General features: G+C 40.0%; 1 protein-coding gene across 6 annotated transcripts; it reads left to right on the forward strand.

The window, feature by feature from the left end:
- Positions 1 to 2,653: 2,653 nt before the first annotated feature.
- LOC115052412 (protein zer-1 homolog) lies at positions 2,654 to 21,232 on the forward strand. Of its 6 annotated transcripts, none has more exons than XM_029516493.1 (16): positions 2,654 to 2,781; positions 3,788 to 3,970; positions 4,074 to 4,224; positions 5,175 to 5,629; positions 6,897 to 7,070; positions 7,146 to 7,260; positions 8,276 to 8,422; positions 8,510 to 8,683; positions 13,020 to 13,235; positions 13,890 to 13,931; positions 14,671 to 14,790; positions 14,879 to 14,994; positions 15,851 to 16,039; positions 16,596 to 16,693; positions 16,836 to 16,938; positions 18,402 to 21,232. In XM_029516493.1, exons 2-16 carry the CDS (start codon positions 3,804 to 3,806, stop codon positions 18,487 to 18,489), a joined length of 2,355 nt encoding a protein of 784 aa, XP_029372353.1. In that variant the 5' UTR covers positions 2,654 to 2,781; positions 3,788 to 3,803; the 3' UTR covers positions 18,490 to 21,232. The 6 variants fall into 6 exon arrangements, with proteins under 6 accessions (XP_029372353.1, XP_029372358.1, XP_029372354.1 ...); XM_029516494.1 differs by having other exon boundaries at positions 2,669 to 2,781; positions 3,686 to 3,970; XM_029516497.1 differs by having other exon boundaries at positions 2,715 to 2,781; positions 3,784 to 3,970.
- Positions 21,233 to 21,539: the final 307 nt, after the last annotated feature.

Below are 21,539 nucleotides of genomic sequence, written 5' to 3' on the forward strand. Positions count from 1 at the left end.
GGGATCCAGTCCCAACTAGGAGACAAGTGTGTCTTGCACCAGACCAAATGTGCTGAATTAATTATGATTAATGAATAATTGATTATTTAATACAGTGCCTCTCTCCTCCAATAAAGTTTGGGTTTAAGAGTTCCTTGAGAGTATTGCCAGATCTTGCAAAAAAAACAAGCAACCAGATCTATGAAGCATAAGTAGGGTAATAAGAAATAAATAAAATTCAGGGCAATTGCTGGTTGCCTGTTTCTTTCACAAGCTCTAGCAACAGTTACTGCCAGATATAAGTTTGTGCAAGCAAAAAGAAAATACCATTAAACCATCAATTCCCTTACTGTTACTTTGTACTTTTACTCCTCTCATCTCCTCTGTAACTCCCAACCAGTCATCACATTTACTTCCCATTCACAGATGAACACTAGTGGACTGACAACAAGAAGGTGTCAACCAATTAATCAATCAATAAATATAAAAAAAAAAAAAATACTGTGTGTGTGTGTGTGTGTGTGTCTGTGTGTGTTTTCGTTTCGCTTGTTTTTGTAAAATGCCAAAAGTGTATTGAACATTTTACACTACTTTAGTAGTGTACACTGTAGTGAACACTACTATAAGCTGCCCTTTGGTGCATAAACAGTTTGATGGGCAACGTGTTCTGATTTTCTAGAACTAGTCTCAGACACCTGTTTAAAGCACCCTGAGACATATTAAACTCTCTTAAGGGAAAAGAGATAGGTGAATGGATTATGGTTGCTCTGCTGAAGTGATCCAGAGGCTGAGGCCTAATGTGGAAGAGATTAGGATAGAGGCACAGCATTTGGAGGGAACTGGGTGGTTGAAACAGCTCAGATTGAAGCGGTAGCAGGGGCATGGGCAGAGGAGATCAAGAAAATTAACTGCATGCAGAAAAAAACTGTGACTATTACTACTGTAAACTAACAACAGAAAGGAGACACTATGCAAAACATTGCAGAGACTTGCCATTGTCTGCATTGACAGGGAATACAGAGAACTGATCAAGGACTTTGTGGACTGGTGTCAGTGGAACCGCCTCCAGATAAACACAGGGAAAACCAAGGAGCTAGTGGCAGACAATCACGCCCCCCTGTCACCAGTGAACATCCAAGGTTCAAGTGAACAATAAACTGGACTGGACTCATAACACCCATGAAATTTATAAGAAAGGTCAGCGCAGACTCTAACTGCTGCGGAAACTCAGGTCCTTTGGAGTGCAGGGAGTGCTCCTGAAAACCTTCTTTGACTCTGTTGTGGCATCAGCCATCTTCTCTGGAGTGGTCTGCTGGAGCAGCAGCATCTCTACAGCTGACAGGAAGATACTCGATAACCTGATAATGTTAATGTCTTGGGTTGCCCCCTTGAGTCAGTGCAGAGGGTGGGAGAGAGGAGGGTGATAGCAAATCTATCATCAATGATGGATAATGCCTCCCACCCCATGCAGGACACCATCAGCGCACTGTGCAGCTCCTTCAGTCACAGACTACTTCACCACAAATGTGTGAAGGAGAGATATCGTAGGTCCTTTCTTCCTGCTGCTGCCAGACTGTTGTACTGACCAGACTGTAATGACCAGGACTGACCCCCCAGTAGTCCACACACACACTAAGAACAATACTGTGAAAATAAATAATACTGTGCAATACATAATGTGCAATGTTTTTCTAACTACCCAGTTACAACTGCTGCTATGGGTAGTACTACCTGCTATTGTGTGTCTCTGCTGTTTGCTTGTTTGTTTGTTGTCTCTTCTTTGTTGTTAAGTTAAAAATCTTGCTGCTGTAACAATTTGAATTTCCCCATTGTGGGACAATAAAGGAAATCTAATCTAATCTAATCATCTAAAACAAATTGCAAGAAAAGCAACAAAGCTGCAGTTAGTGGCTTAATCCAGAGCAGAAAGTTAATCTTTCAACAACTTTTTCAGTACTTTCACAAATTATGTCTGTAATTCTGTGTCATCCCATTAAGTGTCAGGTGGCCAAGTCTCGAACTTGGAGAATTCATCCGCAGAGTGGGACCCCTGATGGAGGTTTAGTGGATAATTGCAGTGAGGTTACTCAGTTCTTATAACTGACAATGACTAAAATAACAAGGTACATATTGTAAAAACAAATAATAGAAAAGGTCATGTGCCATTGTTTTAACAAAGATAGCATTGAACTCTGTTGTGTAGCCCATTATTTATTAATGATCTGGTTCATCATGACATGAACAAAATGACCGTGGCTCAGCCTCTGTAGGCTTCTTTAACACACAGTAATAAACATGCATATATGAAGTGTGATATGAGTCCCTTATTGTACTGTATTGTACTGCTCTCGTATGCGTGTTTGCGTATGTCCCTAAAGATCCTGGGAACTCTGTGGTAATCTCTTTACGTCTTTACGTGGCACAAATCATGCTTATATATATAACAAGTTTGGTTACACAGAAATTAATCGTTTTAAAGAGAAATCGTCATCCATTACGTCTGTTACTATCACAGTTAAGTATGTTTTTCATTAGAATTATGAAATACTGATGTCTGGTCAAATTGGAGTAAACCGTAAGTGTAATAAAATGATAAAATTGTTCCCTTTTGACTTCAAAATAAAAACATCAGCTGGAAGGAAGCGAGATGAACAAGAGGAAGAGGGGGAAAGAGAAAGGGGAGAAGGAGGAGGAGTCGGTTTGTTGACATCGGACGAAAACGAAAATCAGATGAGTGAAGACTATTGAAAAAGGCTCCGCTTCTCGCCGTCATCAGGACACACGGCCTTGGCGAAAGCTAAGGTAGAGCCCCGGCTGCCGAGCCGTGCACCCAAACACCGTTGACCACTGCTGACAGCCCGCCTCTCTACACACAGCTATTAAGCTAGCGCTAGCTTCACTGCCTTAGTTAGCTAACATCATAGCAGGGAAAATCTTCTTTAGCGACAAGCTAATTAGGACGCCTAAACGCACTCCTGACACCGTATCGGCAAATGAAGTCTTCGATTACAATAATAAGTGTTGCTGTTTAGGACTTGGCATTCCTGTGAGTGAGTAGGCTAAACTTGATCTATCCTTGTAAACAGCTATGAAACGTCAGGAAAGTGTTGTAGTGTACCTAGCTAGCTAGGTTGCTAATGTAGTGACAGTCTGCAGTGTCTCCCTCAGGATACTGCTTTGTGTGGTTGGCTAACAAATCCATAGTAAGAACCAAAACTCAAAACAGGCTGGTTATTATATCTAGCACCCGCTCAGTACATCATAAAGAATAAACTGTTTTTTTATTAATGTAAAAATAAGTTGTTGCATAGTAGGTACAAATAGTTGCTGACAGAGGGCATGACAACTTACTAAAGCTAAACCTGCACAACCCTGCGGTGCCTGCAGGTAGTCTAAAATGTATTTATGGCCTGGCTTCTGGTGGCAGGGAGGCCTTATGATCCCCAGTCTTTTTTAAATAAAACAGACATGGACATCCATTATGATTTAACTGTACATTCAGGTAATACATTTGATGCTACAGTTTGTTTTTGGGACAGTCACTGTAAAAGGTTTCCCTTCTTAAATGTGACATGGTCCCAGGCCAAGATATGGCTCAGTACATTAATTTGAAGAATTATTCTGTACTTATTGCCAAAGATAGTGGTAAAAGGAAGCACACATTGGATTATTGTGATTTTTTTTTTTTTTTTTTTTTTAATAACAGGGTGCTGCTTGTATTCAAATGAAATTGCATCTCACCCTCAACTTTGAGCTGAGCCAGCCTCTAAAGATCTCCTGCACTGCCTTTGTCTTTGATGTAAGCTAGAGAGGAGGACACTAACATGGCAGCCAAAGCAGGAGACAACCCTGAAAGCCTCATGACTCTGGCCACAGTATTCTGCCTGAGGAACCTCAGGAAGACCATGTGCTACCAGGGGTTCAGGAACAAGGTCTGCCTGCGCTCAGACATCTTCCTTCCAAGTGAAATATGTGACAAGCTGGTCAACACGTATGTAAACTAGATTCTCAATTTTCAGTCTTTCAGACTGCCCCGTGTTGTTACAATCTTGCAGATTATTGTCTCAAATTGGAAATTTTGTTTGTGGAAATAGATATATAGAGTTGGTCCATACAGACAGTAACTTTGAACCAGAAGAGAGCTTCTTCCAGCTGTTCTCGGACCCTCGAAGCACCAGACTGACCAGGGTACAGTTGAGAGAAGACTTTGTGCGTGACAGAGATCTTGAAGCCATTAGAAAACAGGTAGGATGCCACAAATAAGTCATTTTAATTGCTCACAATATGCTGATGACATCGGTAGTAGAACAATTTCATTTTCAAGTATACCTCTGTGGACCATCTCAACCAGAATGTTTTACTTTTTCACAAACTCCATCTTCAGGCTATGATAGGAGTATATTTATATTTTTTTAAGTCCATCTCTCAGTCAGATTGACTCACTGCCAGGTTGAAAGTCTTTTAAAATGCTATTTAAGGCCTTTTAAAAAATGCAGCAATACTTTTTTCGGTTCTACAGAATCTTGGACTACAGGTCATATTCTTCATGTGAAAGGAAAATGATGGGTTCAGATTAACCATTTCAGTGGACATAAACCACTTTTAGGCCTTCTTCAGACCTGGTATGAAGATGTATCTTTTGTGAGCCCATCACCAATGTTCAGCTGTGAACACATCCACAACACTGAGAGTGGGTCAGTGACATCACATAGGTGGTCATTGGAAACACATTTTAAAGCCTAACCCTGGTCCTAACGCAATATTTAAATTTTTGAATTTTTCTGTAATGTGTCACAATGATGGACACTTGTAAGCATTCTCTGGACACTATTTTTAGCTATATAGTGAAATAATATATAAGAAAGTAATTTAATTAGTATCTTATTAGTGTCATGATTAGCCCACTGATGGAAGCGAGTCATCTATTGCTAGGGAAAGTATATTTATTGGCTGCTGGAATTTATTAGTTGTCATTACAGGTTTTTTTTTTTTTTAGAGGCGGTCATTGTTGCCAAAAATTACAGAAGGCTGCCCATAACAGTCAGCCTCTTTGATCAGTAACTGTGTGTCAATGTAAGAAATTATTAAAGTTATTTGGAAGTTGTTTCAAATGAAATATTTTGCTAAAGTTGAATTCTGAAGCTCTCTGTCAGTGTTTTGCTCAGTAATTATTTCCTGTGTGCTTTTTTTTCCAGGACCTAATCGAGCTCCACCTCACCTACTGCAACAATCTGTCGTCCCGCAGTCTGAAAACACTCACCTGCTTCCGTGAGACTTTGGTCTCTCTCTGTCTTTTTGGCTGCAGCCATATCTTCTACAGGAAGGGTGGTGCCCCACTTGCCTGCAATGAAGACAGTGAGGAGGAGGAGGATGAGGGCCCTGCCTCTAGGCAAGCATTAGAGACGGACTTTAACTTCCACGGGTTCAACCGCCTCAGATTGCTCAACTTGGGTGGTCTGCCTGATGAAGTGGATGCAGAAGCCCTGCTCAAACCATTGATGTCGCTCACCTCACTAGATTTGTCAAATGTACAGTTGCTGGGAACAGCTTTTCTCACCCAGTGGAAAGATAGACTGGCCTCGCTGATCCTCTACAATGTGGACTTATCAGAGGAGTTGGTCTGTACAGTGGTGGAGCTCGTTCATCTCAGGTAAAGAGGAACAATGCTTTTACTTCTTTGTCTTACTGCAATAATTCACTGGACTGATGTTGTAGGTGAAAGTTGCTCTTGGTGGCCACTTGCATGAGCTTAATGTTGTGAGTAAGTCAGAATTAACGAATGCAATCCATCATCTGATGTCACCAGTTTAATAGATTAGGCCTTTTTAGAACAGGCCTATGTTCACACTGCAAGCCTTAGTGCTCACTTCGGATTTCTTTATAAATCTGATTGTTTTATGCAGCTTTTCACATCATCTTTTAAAACTTTAAAACTTTAAACTTTTAGAACATTGTGAACCTTTCATGACCTGTATGTGACAGGCATGCAAGGAAGAACAACAAGATGTCATATGCAGCACTCTGTACACAAGTAAACAGGAGAGGATTGTAAATGACAAACATGTACTCCGCTGATGTTAGCATTTAGTGTTTAGTTTTTATGTCACTGAGTACCTCTATTTCCGTATTTGTTTTTTGTCTTATGACTACTGCCTGTGTACAATTATGTCAAATGTTGCTGTGATGTAAAAGTTTCATTGAATTCCGATATATGTTCCATGGCTGTTTAGTCTGAAGTAGCTTTAAGAAAACTAAACAAAACAAAGATTTGTATCTGATTGAGAACCACATATGAAATTGGCCCAGTTGCATCTAGTTTTTCACAGCGGGTGAAGAAATAGGATTTCAGCCACTTGGGCCTGCTGTGTGAACGTAGCCTAGGAAGGCCTTTGCGATCATCACCCAGCTGTGGTCGTGTTGCCCATGCTCAGCTGCCTGTTTCTGATATCATGTTATTGAAGCTGAAGGAGATGAACATTTATTAAATGAAGGTTTACTTACTGGGTTTTAGCAGAGCTGTGTTGTTAAATGACTGTTGTTAACGAACAGAAAAGGTTAGAACTGCGTGGTATCAGATCAGAGTTTGTGACCATTTAATGTTTTTCTTACCACTGAATTATGATCAGACAAACTTGTAGTCTGGTGTCAGCAATAATGAAAATCAGTTACTTTCTGCATAACGTGAAAAGCTTCGACCAGGTGTTACACATGATCTAAATGTGGGGCTATTAAATCCCTCCTATGTGTCAGTGATGGAGAGGTGAAGATGAAGGTATTTATATTATCCTTAATCATCTGATGAGCTGTTATGAAGGCACGGTTGATGTTCATGGTTTCTTGCTTTTCTTCTTTAATTTACAATGGATTATGACTAATGTAAGTGTGTTATTTTCACCTCACAATCTATTAAACTTAAGGCATTTGGACATCTCACGGGAGAGCAGACGAACGTCTAAGTTCAAAATGAACAGGAAGATCCTCACAGCAGTTGTGCAGCGTCTGGTCAACTTGGTGTCACTGGACATGTCAGGTCACATCATGTTAGACAACTGCACAGTTCCACATTTTGAAGAAGCTATGGGACGGCCAAGGTGGGTGACTAACCGCAGAGTTTACTTCTGCTTCAATGGAACATATTGATGAACCAAGGTGTGTTTTTCTTTCAGCCTTGAGCCATGCAAGAGCAGCATCTATCCTTTCCAAGAGCTAAAGAGGCCCCTGCAGTTCCTGGGCTTATATGACACCACCCTCTGTAATGTGACACACATCCCTGCCTATAAGGTAACGTTCACACAGGCTGTTGACATGATAGACATCAGAGTCCAGTGTGGGACTGGTTGGATTGGTTTCATAAAATGTTATGTGTCTAAGTCTAATTTCTGTGTCATGTACTCTGTCATCCTCACTTTGTCACCTTCAAACTTTCACTGTCACTCTGTCACACTGACTGCTTTACTCTCGCTCCCTCAATTTTACCTGGTCATCCTCACTTTCACAGTAACCTGTAACCTCTATCATCCTCATATAGACCCTTGCTTTTCCACATTCACTCTGTCATCACTTTTGCCTTTGCTCTTTCACCCCAACTCTCACCTTTACTGTGAGTCCTGTGAGTCCTGACTCCTGTGACTCCTGGCTTATGTTCACTTTTTCCATCAGTGGTGGTCAGAGCCAGAACTGAGAAAGACCACTTCTAAATCAAATCAAATCAAATTTTATTTATATAGCAGCAAAAAATAAGGCAGTTTAAATGAAGAGCAGGTCCATCCCAAACTATTTATAGAATTATTTAAAGGGACTAAACGAATGCTTCCACAAGCAAGCACTTGACAGTGGCTGGAAAACCTTCCTTAAAAGGCAAAAAGATCAGATGAATCAGGCTTAGGGTGGGCTGCCATCTGCCTCGAAAGAGGAAAGAGAGAACAATGAAATGCAATTTAAAATGTACAGATGTTGAAAGTCGTAATGACTGTTGTAATGATTCACTACTTGCAGGATAGGGAGAGAGAGGACGGTAGGGAATAGTACAAACATCGAGGAGAGGAAAGATAGAAAGTTGATGACATGTAGCAGTGTGACATAAATGTTTGGGAGGGATGGGGTGTTCAGTGCATTCCCCAGCAGTCTAGGCCAGCAACTTATAACTAGGCCTTAAACTAAAAGATGAAGACACTATGTGTCAGAAGGCTAGATTCCATCCAAGGTTATGTGTCTTCCAGCAGGCCACTGACTCAAAACTTATTTCAGAAAGCACTGATAAATGTGAAAATGTATATATGTTACTGGGCTTTTTCAGGTGACTGGATCAAAGAATGAAGACCAGGTCCTGAATGCTATTGAGGCATACACAGAGTTTCGTCCTGAGCTGGCCCACAGAGCCATCAATCAGCTGTTTGACATTGCTAGGATACAACACTGCAGCCAATTGCTCCGAGCTTTACAGGTATTGTGAGTTTAAGTAAGGAGGTGAGACAACACTGTGTTGTGAATGTTCACCAATCCTCTCTTGTAAACTCTGTCCTTTTCTTAGCTTGTCATAGCAGCGCTGAAGTGCCACAAATATGATAAGAGCATTCAAGTGACTGGCAGCGCTGCCCTGTTCTACCTGACTAACACAGAGTACCGCAGCGACCAGAGTGTTCGGATGCGTAGAGAGGTCATTCAGGTGGTACTAAATGGGATGGAGGAGTACCAAGAGGTTACTGTAAGTACTGTCTGGACCATCGTCTCTTTCTTTTTTCTTTTTTTTTTTTTAAACTGTCCTGTTCAGCAGCTGGGGCAGGCAGTATGAATATTTCTGGGGCCTTGTGCTGAAGCATTTTTACTGTGTGAGTCGTCTCCTGTCACCATCTGTGTCTAACCCTAAGCCTTTATTGGCAATGGTATTGGTTTATTAATAAAGCTACTGGACTGACGCTCAGGAGTGAATAGAAAGAGAGAACAGAGATGGGATAGGGATGACAGGAGGCAGGACACAAAAACAATCTCAACAGAAACAATGGTCACAGGATATAATTTAAGATGAATGTATATCTTTGTGCACCTGTGTATGTATATGTGTATGGGTATGCAACGGTTTGTCATTTGATGCTGTGGCTAGCTGGCCTGTGGGTGTTCTTTGTTTTAAGTCAATTCACCTAGTTTGAATGGTAAAAGATGGTTAGCTCCATGGAGGTTCTGGGATGTACATGAACACAACCATGTGCACACATCAGGTTAACAGTAGTTAACCAACAGTCTAAACAGATGCAAAAAATGCTAAGTAGATACAATAACCCCTTGTAAATTTATAAAGTTAACAATCCTGTGTATAGCGGTGCCGCAGAGTTCCACAACGGGTACGCCTTTGGGTTGGATTCAAAAATGGTGTCTAATGAGTAAAAATGATATTTGTAAAAATTCATGGCTATGACAAGGCCTTCATTGATTCAACTTTTTCTTTTTTCATTTTATTATTTAAAGCAGAAAAATATAAATCAAATCAGATTTATTTTTATAGCACCAAATCATAACAAAGTTACACTAAGACACTTTACATATAGAGCATTTCTAGACCAAACTCTTTCTAAAATTATTTAAAGAGACCCAACAGATCCCCCGATGAGCAGGCACTTGGCGACAGTGGCAAGGAAAAACTTTAAGAGGCAGAAACCTCAAGCAGAACTGGGTGATCATAATATTTTATTAAAGCGACTGGAACATGAAATTGGGATTAAAGGAACTGCACTAAGATAGTTGAAATCCTATTTATCAGATAGACATCAGTTTATTCATGTTAACAATAACTCCTCCTCATGCACTATAGCCAATTATGGAGAAAAAAAAGAACAACACCAGGTTTCTCTTCAGCACCGTAACCAGGCTGAGTGTCATAGCTCCATTGAACCAGTGATCCCCTAGGTCTCAGCAGTTATGATTTAATTGACTTTTTTACAGGTACAATTGTCACAATCAGAGAAAGAATTAATCAGCTCTTACCTATATTAGACAGTAATCGTCTACTGACTACAGCAACTTCTGAATCAACTGCAACGACTATTTTACATCTGGAATCATTCTCATTTCTGAATCTCTCGGAGCTAGCTTCTATAGTTTCATCATCTAAACCATCTGAAAATTCTGATAGGAATTTGGAGTACAGGTACTGTAACTAAGAGAACTGGTTTTTCAATTTTCCAGTTAGAGTGAGAAATGCTAAGAGCGAGGCTTTCAAAAGACCTACAGGCAGATTTTGGTCTAGGGTTGATAAAAAGGCTTGACTGAAATATCGCAGCCACCCCTCTCCAAATAACATGAGTGGGGTTGTAGATTCATTCATACTGACATACTCATTATGCTGTAGCCAGTTCTCCCTTCTACAAAATTAATCAATACGATGATCAGTTATGAGATCATTGACTAATAGAGATTTTGATGATAGTGATTGAATATTCAACAGTCCACATTTAATCGCAGTGTTATTTGAAACCAAATTGATGACTGTTTTGATTTCAGTAAAGTTTTTGTTTTTAGCTCCTCTTCTGTTGAATTTAGGTATAGTATTTTTTCTAAATTTAGGTGGTTAGGGGACAGACACAGTTTCTATAGACCTAGATATGCAAATAAACATATACAAAGACTCTTTCTACTCTTGGCAGGGAACCGCTCTGACTGAGGCGCAGAGAAGTGTGCTAAACTGCAGTTTTGACTCCTGGTCTCGACTTGGGGTTATCAGGGTTTTAGCTTTCTAGTAAACTTGGCCATATTCTTAGTTAGGTAAGGACTATATATAGGACTAGTTTTGAATGATGTTTGGTGGCCTTTGTCTGTGTTGGACCCTAACCCTAACCCAAAAAGTGGAAAGGTTTTTCGATCCTAAAGTTGAGTGAGGCTGTGTGACCCCCACAATTACAAAGATTATCCTATTTGAATATTTTAATCAAATCAAATCAAATCAGATTAATTATATATATATATAGTGCCAAATCATAACAGAGTTACATCAAGGCACTTTACATATAGAGAAAGGCTAGACCAAACTCTTTATTAACTTTTGATACAGGACTAAATTATTTAAAGAGACCCAACACATCCCCCTATAAGCAAGCACTCTGCGACAGTGGCAAGGAAAAACTTCCTTTAAGAGGCAGAAACGTCAGGCGGAAACAGGCTCGGTGGGGCGGCCATCTGCCTCGACCAATTGGGGGATGGGGGTTAGGGGCAAAGTTGGTGATGATTCACCACCTGCAGGATGAGGACAGGGAGAGAGAGGAGAGGAACTGGGAGAGACAGAGACTTCGGGGAAAACATGGTTAGTAAATGGTTACACATGGTTGGAACTGGGAGAAACAGAGACTTTGGGGAAAACGTAGTTAGTAGTATGTCAGTGCATGGGGTAGGGGGAGAGAGAAAGTGAACTTTGACTTTTTAACTATAAGCTCTGTCATATAGAAAAGTTTGAATCTGAGTCTTGAAAATTGCTAGATTCCGCCCCCTGGACAGATACAGGAAGTTGGTTCCATTGAAGAGGAGCCTGATAACTGAAAGATCTGCCTCCAGATTTACTCTTGGAGACTCTAGGAACCACAAGTAAACCTCCATCTAGAGATCGGAGTGGCCTACTAGGACAGTAAGGAACTATAAGCTCTCTGAGCTTTATATGTTAACAGAGGGATTTTAAATTCTATTCTGAATTTTACCGGCAGCCAATGAAGAGAAGCTAATATTTGTGCAGCAGCATTCTGAATCAACTGCAGGCCTTTCAGAGATTTGCTTGGACACCCAGATAGTAATGAGTTATAGTAGTCCAGTCTAGAAATAATGACTGCATGGACTAGTTTTTCTGCATCCTCTCTCAAGAGGATTTTTCTGATTTTCCTAATATTTCACAGGTGAAAGATACAATTTTTTATTTTGTTTTCCCTGTTCGGGGTCACCACAGCAAGTCAGTTTCTTGCGACTTGCATGATTGATTTAGCTACAGTTTTACACCGGATGCCCTTCCTGACGCAATCTTCCCATTCATCTGGGCTTGGGACCGGCAATGTTTATATGTACCAAGTGTACCTAAATGTATTTGTTTAATGTAAAAAAGTACTATTCCATCTGGAAAACTAAATGGAGGTACAGCCTACATTCAAGAAAGGTATTTGCATACCTTTTGACCATTTTCGAAACAGGAGAGGATTGATTAGTTGGTCTTAACATTCCCTTTTACATTTTGAGCCCAGAGAGCTTTCTGTTGTTATTAATAAAAGCTTCTATAGCTAAGAGTTTCTATAGCTAAGGTCAAAAAAAGATTTTCAGCAAGCTACCTTGTAGTAGGCAGACTATATAATACACCATCATCCTGATGTTTATGCCTTGCACTGAGACAATGATTTTCTATTTAGCATATTTTAGTATTAAAACAGATGGAATGAATACAAATTACCATATTTTAGGATGGGATAGTAACTGTGCGCTATCATCTGGTTAGTGCTGGTTAGTGCTGATGCTCCACACTAAGAAGGTTGCGGGTTCTGTTCTCAGGCCCGGGGCCTTTCTGTGTATAGTTTGCATATTCTCTCCCTGTGCTTTCATGGGTTTCCTCCCAACGTCCAACGACATTCATGTTTTCATTCATTAATTTGTAACTCTAAATTGACTGTCGATCTGAGTGAGATTGTGAGTGGTTCTTCGTTTTAGTCTGTCTCTGTGTGTTGGCCCTGCAATGGACTTGCAACCTGTCCAGGGTGTACCACACCCTTGTCCAATGTGAGGTTAGGGTTAGGGTTCTCTACTGCTTGTTTATTTCCTGTGTAGTCCCTCAAAAATGCCAATATAAAAACCTTGACTAACAAAAAAGGCTCAAGCAATTATTCCCAATGCCTAGCGTCAAGCCTCAAAATGGCAAAAACTACAAGTCCACTGGTTGGAAGTGAAGCTAGCTGCTGCCACCACCACAAGAGGGCAGTAAATTAGACAATGCATGAAAACAGGCAACTGATCTGTTTAGGGATAGAAAGCTTTTCTGAGACTTTGCTTCTATATAATCCCTACTGATGCATATTCTTCTCCAGGTCCAAAGGAACTGCTGCCTGACACTGTGTAACTTCAGTATTCCAGAGGAGCTGGAGTTCCAGTACAGTCGGGTCAACCAGCTACTTCTGAAAATCTTGGAACCAGCGAGACAGGATGAGTCCATCCAGAGAATTGCTGTTCACCTCTGCAATGCTTTGGTCTGTCAGGTGGACAACTATCACAAGGAGGCCGTGGGGAAGATGGGATTTGTGAAGGTGATAAAGTTCTCTGTGTACTCTTATTTCAGAGGAGAATGAAAATATTGTATTCATCACCTCTTGTCCCTAGTCCTGAAGTCTGTAAGTTCTTTGCTGAATTGACAAAATACAATGACAGAATACTTCTGTAAATACCCCAGTTGTTATTTTTCAAGCTTTTAAATGTCATTAGAAAAGTTCAAGATTGATCGAATCAGAATTGGAATCACTTTATTTTCCCCACAGGGGGAAATTGTTTGTGCTGCAGCTGGTCCTGACCGCATATGCAAAACAGAAGTGAAATATGTACATTAAAGATGAAAAAGTAGGGAAATATGTACATTACAGATGCAAGAGGACAAATACACAATATTGCCAAAAGCATTCACTCACCTGCGTTGACTTGTGTACAGTATGAATTTAAGTGATACCACATTCTTAATCCATAGGGTTTAATATTACGTCGGTCCACCCTTTGCAGCTATAACCTTTTAGTACAAAAAATTAGAAGGGAACCAGGAACGTGACACACAATACATGTTCCTTTTTGTGAAACTGTCAATCCAGACCCTTGACATTTTTTTGCTGTGGTGTGACTACTTCTGTGACATCACCCCCAAACTCTGTTCATGAGTACAGTTTGATTAATTCATTTTTTTTTCTTTTTTTCAGACAATGTTACATTTAATTCAGAAGAAGCTACAGGACAGAATGGTGAGTTTTTTTTCTGGCAACTTTTTTCTGCTTTGTCGACATTAATCTTTTCTCGAGTTTGATTGAAGTCAAATTTATTTATACAACACCAAAGCATGACAGAGTTGCATCAAGGCACTTTACATATTGAGCAGGTCTTGACGAAACGTTTTATGGAGTTGTTTGGGGGCCGTGGCGGGTTAGAGAGATTGAGGCAGAACAAAAGCAGGAGGAGAGAAGATACCATTAAAAATTCCAGCAAAAAAGAAATAGAGTTTTTAGCAGAAGTAAAAATGGGAAATGATAACTGATAGTTAACTAATGGTTATCATTACACAAACTATTGTAGCAGCAGGTATTGATATATAGGAACATGGAGCAGAGATTATTCAGCACCTGTAGGAAGGGGACAGGAAGAGAGAGGGCAGTGACAAAACACAGACTACAGGAAGAGACAAAGTTAGTGAGATGTAATGTACTGTACATGCTTTGGGGAGGGACGGAGGGAGGGAGAGAGAGACAGAGATGCTTAGTGCATAAGTATAGGCAAATAGCAGAATAACTAAAGAAACAGCATTTAAAATTAAACTAGTACTTTAGTAGTAATTAGTTATTAGTACTAATTATGATGGTGACACAAGGTCCATTATGAATAGTAAGTTAATAAGAATTTAAAATCGCAATAAACATGTTTTCAGTATTGATATTCCAAATTGAATGTCAGGAGAGTCTTTTGTTCAAAGTTTTTGTTTGGCCACAGTGCGACCAGGTGATGGAGTTTTCCTGGAGTGCTCTCTGGAACATCACTGATGAGACGCCTGATAACTGTCAGATGTTTCTGAACTGCCATGGGATGAGTCTCTTTCTGGAGTGTCTACAGGTGAATCGTCAGACCAAGCTTGAAGTCATGTTGATTTAGTTTAGTTGCAGCTTGATGCCTTTCCTCTTACCGTATGATCTAAATCCAGGAATTTCCAGACAAGCAGGAACTTCACCGCAACATGCTTGGGCTTTTGGGAAACGTTGCTGAGGTCAAAGCTCTAAGGCCACAACTAGTCACCCCACAGTTCATCACTGTGTTCAGGTAGGACAGCTGCATGGTTCTTAATTTGTTCTCACCAAGAAAACAACAAGGACCTGTTTTCATTATCTCCTACTACTTTTCCACCACATGGTACCAATTCAATTTCCATGGACTCATCTTACATACTTGATCAGTTTCCTCTTTCAAAGGTAGTTTCCTTTCAGTCATGTGTTGTTACTACACATGAAGCTAACATGACCTTTCTTTGATTGCAACACACATTAACAAAGGAAAACCAAACAGAGAAACATCTGCTGCTCCTCTCTAACTGTAATGTGGAATAATAATCACGGTAACTGAAATGTAGTTGGCTACAGTGAGCACACAGCAGTGGCACAGCAATGAAAATTCTCTCTTACCAATCAGCAGTGAACTTATGTTTTCAAGTCACCTTATGGAATAACTTCAACTTGCTTGGCTTCTGTCCAATGAGGTTGAGCAAGTTCTTGTTTCTGTAGTGTGTGTTTTTGCGTTCACACTAACTCAGCAGTGTGTTGTCTCTGCTCTTGCAGCTACTGATTGTAGCGGTTCTGAGCTTTAAAAGGTGAGATTTAGTTTGTGAACCTAATTAACCGTCACATACCGTACTGGGCTGTAGCACGAGACTACACAAAATTTGGCTAACAGAACGAGATGCATGTTAATCTTTGTTGCGTCATTGAATACAGCTGACCTCCAACCACACAAGAACCCACACAATAGTTATTTTATTGAACTATATGAAGACATGTAAACTGCTCAAAAGATTTCAATGATGTTTGATTGTTTCATACACCAGTCAACCTCTCATTAGATCTGATTCTCATACTCCCCTCCCCAAATCCCTTGCCCTCCCCCAATATTTTATCTCTCACAGTAATCTGCTGGACAGTAAGGCAGATGGGATCGAGGTGTCATACAACGCATGTGGGGTGCTTTCTCACATAATGTTTGATGGGCCGGAGGTTTGGGCAATGGATGAGCCACGAAGAGACACAGTGATGGACAAAATGTGGGATGCTATCCAGAGTTGGGATGTCAGCTCCCGCCGTAACATCAACTACAGGTTTAGCCCAGTGTTCTCATTAATCTTGCATCAACTGTTTAACACACAGTGTCGCTCCGTAAACTCCAGGGCCTGTGTAAGGCTGAATTTATGTTAAACCAACATGGAATATTCAGAGTGGTTTTTAATGGCCACCAAACAAAAACCAGAGAATTGGAATATAATTAAGTTTTGAGGTATTGGGTTATTATCTTTGGATAAATAAACATTTTGATCTAATGATGACCCTGGATGAGAAGTTAAATGATACCCCCTGAAAGGGGAGCATAGATGGCTGCATCAAACTTCATTTTAATCCCTTCAATCACTGAGTCTATACAAAAAGTTCAAGAAGTCAGTAAGATTGATCCTCTGGGAACTGTGTTATCCTAAAGAAATAGCCTGACAAGGAGCCACAGTACAAGCACAACCAAAAATATGTCACACCATTAATAGAGTAAAATCCAAGTAAAGAAGCATGTGACTGTTTTTTTTGTTATTATATTATTTTATGAGGTGTCTGGTGTTAGAAGTCCTGTGTCTGCTGAATCTTTAAACTGACCTGTTGGTCTCACAGGTCATTTGAGCCCATCCTGCGCTTGCTGCCCCAGGGGATCTCTCCAGTCAGCCAGCACTGGGCCACGTGGGCCCTCTACAACCTGGTGTCAGTTTACTGTGAGTATCTGATTTTCTCAATCTTTTCACATCAAGACCAACACTTAGTTTTTACATCCTCAGGAGTCTTGTGAGTAAAGTATGTCTGACTACTATTAGACAGGGATATTTCTCATAGTCTTCCATTCACTTTTGCCTGCAGCGAGTAAATACTGTCCCCTGTTGATAAAAGAGGGAGGAATCACTCTCTTGGAGAAAGTGCTAGAACTGGACAGTTCACATCCAGAAACAAAGGACATGGCAAGGTAAGTACTCATTGTAATGGCTTTAGATTGTCTTTGTTACTGACTGGGACTGGGGGTTTTTAGGCCACATTTGAGCATGTATTAAAGCTTAGGTGAACTGAACACAGAAGCAAATTAGGTCACTTGAGTTTTGCTAAGAAACAGAAATAAAAATAATTTCCTGTCAGTTCAGGCTCTATGACTTTTATTTCTAAAACCACATACAAGAACACATACATGGATGTATACCCTGACCCTAACTAGCACATCAGAAATAACACGTAGCCTTGTAAGGATGAGGCTGAGGTTCCCATGTTGACAGCTTGTCGCTGGTTGGTCTCCTGCTCTTGTGGGAGAACATGTACCTAAAGTAAGGCAACACTAATGGCAATATTTAGTTTTTCATCGTCAGTCACATTGTTGTTTCAACATATGGAGCATTGATCTTTGACTGAAGGTTGTAGGTTTCAAGCAGTTTTCTGTAATAAAACATCTGAAGGCAATAATTTCATCAGTTTGGGTCCATGGCTGAACCAACAAACCTGAAGGGATCTTGTGGAACAGTTTCAGAACCCCTGACATATAGGAGTGATTCACAGGTCTGCTTCCTTGAAGCCGCACTTCATTCTGTAGTACTGGTAAGGTATTTACCAACATTTATTCTGCCATGGTCAAAGACAGTAGCTGGCTTTGCCGATGATGTGGACAAGGTTTACAAGCCATCACCAATTTAGACAACATTTTAAAGGGATATATTTTCCTATTTGTCCACAAAAGGAATCCCTGGAATTCAGCATTTTGCTGAACTATTTTCTACAGAAATAGCTGGAGGCACACCACTATCACTGTCACTTAAATGGACCAGCCATCTTAAATCTAATTGGAAATGTCCAATATGAGTACCCATCTAACGTCAGGACATGCAAGGAATTAAGTTTACCAGTTGTAAACTTTTACCCCTGTAGGTTTATGTTACCACTGCTGCCATATAAAAAATTTGTATAAATGGATCCCCCACAATCTTTTATCATTTAATTTGTCCCATCAATTCCAACAGGTGACATCTGTTATCTGTGTCAGTATTTTATTTTAGAAGTGAAATTTATGTGGAAAAATCACTTCTCATTCACATGACATGACATGAGTCGTGATTTCATGGTTCTAAGATGATATTCATATTGACCTCTCAAGACCAAAACAGATGGTTTTGGTCTTTGGTCAATGAAATACCTCAGTAATGTCTGGGGGATTTTCTCTTTTGATTTGCCACACACTGATGTTCAAAGTTTTTAAAATTACCTCATACTAGCTAATACACGGATATAATGGGCACATTATACACAAATGATTAACAACTGATCAGACTTTGAAAAAACAGGTGTAATCTGAAACTAGTCTAAATGGCGGAGGGTAGTTTCATAAATTCTCCTGTGTAAGGAACTAACGCACAACACCTTTAAACTTTTTTTTTTTTTTTTTGTTAGGAAGGTAATGGAACAGTGTGAAAACTTCAAAGAAGACCCCATGGAGACAAATCATGGACAGGAGGTAAATTATGGACAAAGAGGTTGACCCCACAGATCCTATGAATCCCAGCAAATATCAAGCAAACCAACCTAAGGTCCTGCCTACTATCATCCCCAAAAGAGTCATTTGTGTGCATTTTTATTATTTTTTTTTTATTATTATTATTATTATTTTGTAGAGCAGAGCTGAGTCTCTGATCCTATTTGCAGCAGTTTTGACTAAACCTTAATCTCTCCAGTGAGATCTGGTGCATGAAGTTTTGTTGTGTTACCTTTGGTGTACATATACATCTCATCTGTAAAGATGGCGTATTGGAGTTGGTGACTATTCTCTGTGTGCAAGTCAGTCAGAATGACTGGAAAAACCCTTGATTCACTTCAATGTGATTGCAATTTTGAATGAACAGTCATTTGGTGTCCTGTGGCGCCATTAGAGGTCACAACTCGCACAACATGCTCTCCCATTCACTCATCCTTGTAAAGGCCACTTATTTGCGACAGATGTACAGCAAATAGCAGCCAGTGTGTAGGCTGCAGATAAGCACCACACTGATGTTGGTGGGAGGGAACCCTCCAGACCTTGTTGCACAATGAAGGACTTCTTTGTTAAATATGTAAATATTTAGGTGGTGTTAACCTTTCACTGTGTGTATGTTTTATATTACAATTGTAAACATTCATGACTTTCCTCTGTATTTAAAATTATTTTGGTTTTACTGATGTATAGTCAGTTATAAAGAACAATACACAGAACACCCAGCCGCTATTTACAAATCTTGAATCCTCACATTTTAATCTGATTCTGCAGAAACCAGTGGTAAGCTTTAACTGTGAAGCAGGAAAAAACACAAAAAAGTAAAAAGTAGCCAAAAGTGTGAGAACACTTGCAATGTTCCAAGTTTGATTTTGAAGAACTTAACTGACTTTCACATGGCTCAGAATGATCTTATTTCGCAATTCAACTGAACCATTCAGTAACTTTGGGATGAACTTGGTGATTCAGTATCCATGAGCTGTGTGTAGGGTCCATTTCTTTTTGTGAATATAGTGTGAATCAGGCTGATTTTGTAGTGACCCTGTGCTGCTCCTTTCCAACAATGACAGACTTGTCAGAAGTTTTGGCTCGGGCAGATGCCAGATGATAAAGGAAACAGTTTATTCAGTCAGTAAATATACTGCTTCACTTCAGTTACCACACCACACAAACATTGGGAGATAATAAAATGGTTGTATTCAGGTGTATGTTTAAAGGCACAAACCTTGATATGATCAGGAAGTGCCCGGTTTCTGGGCCTGGGACCTTTCTGTTCTGAGTTTGCATGTTCTCCCTGTACATGTGTTGGTTTCCTCCCACCGTCCAAAGACATGCATGTTTGGGTTAATTGGTGACTCTAAAATTGTCCGTAGGTATGAGTGTGAGTGTGATTAGTGGTTTGTTTCTGTGTGTTGGCCCTGTGATGGACTGGCAGTCAAATATCAAACCTAGAAAAAATCTGACCAAATCAAATGTGATCATGCTCCCCGAGTTGATCAGACATATCTTTCTGTGATAAGCCAGCAGCAGCACTCTGAAGAACATGTACACACCTGGTGACCTGTAAAAATGTTTCACGACAATAATTAATTCCTTATTCTTCTTGGAACTAGAATGCAAAAAGCACTTGTTCTAAGGACCAGAAGTCATCTGAGTAGTATAACAGATATGTAGATTTCTCCTGTTAGGCAAACAATCAACCTTCTGTCACTGTCCTGCCACAGTCATGTCAACACCAACATTGATAACCACGCTCAATGTGAGCCCTCCATGACATATAGGCCTTTTTACGAGCTGTGCTGCATCCTGTACTGATGAAATACTTTTTGTAATTTGTTATTGTAAACACTGCTGAGCTCAGTCAAAAGTTATTGGAGGAGCAACCGAATAAACACTATTAAATAGACTTAATTGTAACTTTAGTTGTAATTCTACCTTATTTTTTTATTCCTCTCCTCTTCAAAAAAATACATGGATTGTGTTGAAAACTGAACATTGTGAAGAATTTACCAGAGCCCAATAAACAGCTTTAGGGAGAGAGACTGATATGTCTACAATATGAAAGAGTTGAACTTTCAATTGACTTCTGACCAGTTTGACTTATCAATGTTTCAGTTTTTCAGGGAGTGCATAGACAGGGCTTTGTCACAACAACACACTGAGACCATTATATCTGCTGTGTCTAATTCTGGATAAATGCAGGGACAGATGATGTTCATGAGTGATGCCTTACTGATTTTATAAGCTATTTCATATCATCTGCATTGGCTTTGACTTCCAGATTTTTATGTACATTTTTATGGTCAAGTTGTGAGTTTCTCAAAGTCACAGTGAATGTTGGATTAGACCAGAGATGAAGAGCTTCATGAGAGACCAAATCTTTCTGGCTGGGTTCAAACATGTAAACATGACGAGAATTTCTCTTCCTCTTCAAGTCACAAGAGGAAAAGCAGGTGAAGGTGTGCACATCATATTATCTGTGGTTTGGTTTGATGATAGAGACATGATGTCAGCTGGCTGCTGCTGTGGCTGTTGATTTTCTCTGATTATTTATGAAGATATGTCTACTTAAAATGAACTCTGCTTGAGAAGTGTTATGTCACAAATCTCTTCTCATGTTGTCCAATAATGTCATCCTGTTTGATTCTTTTGTAACTGCTGATTGGTGTGAAGAATGTGTGATCTAGTATGGAGTGCAAGTTCTTCCTGATCTCAGTAGAACCAGGCCGTAAGTGTAAAGGTATGAATAAGCAATAAAAATGAAATGGTAAAAATGTCCCAGTTGATTTTCTGTCTTCACTTCAGCCCATAAGTCTGAGCAGTAATGATGAGAAATTATGGGACTGTAATTACAGTCAGTTAATACACTTATTGTAGAGGAGGTTGCTCTATGTCACCCTTGCTTCTTGCCCTTGTCTCAACCAGTGGCAGAAGCAGTCGGGGTAGAAATTTGAGCATGTGGCTCAGGGATGGCCCTTGGACTTCGGTGGCCCAAAACAAGATTTTGTCCATGTCCCTAAAACACATCCAGCATAACCACCAGATCACACACAATGCTCATA

The sequence above is a fragment of the Echeneis naucrates genome, chromosome 12 (assembly GCF_900963305.1).
Source record: "Echeneis naucrates chromosome 12, fEcheNa1.1, whole genome shotgun sequence".
NCBI classification, from domain to species: Eukaryota; Metazoa; Chordata; class Actinopteri; order Carangiformes; family Echeneidae; genus Echeneis; species Echeneis naucrates.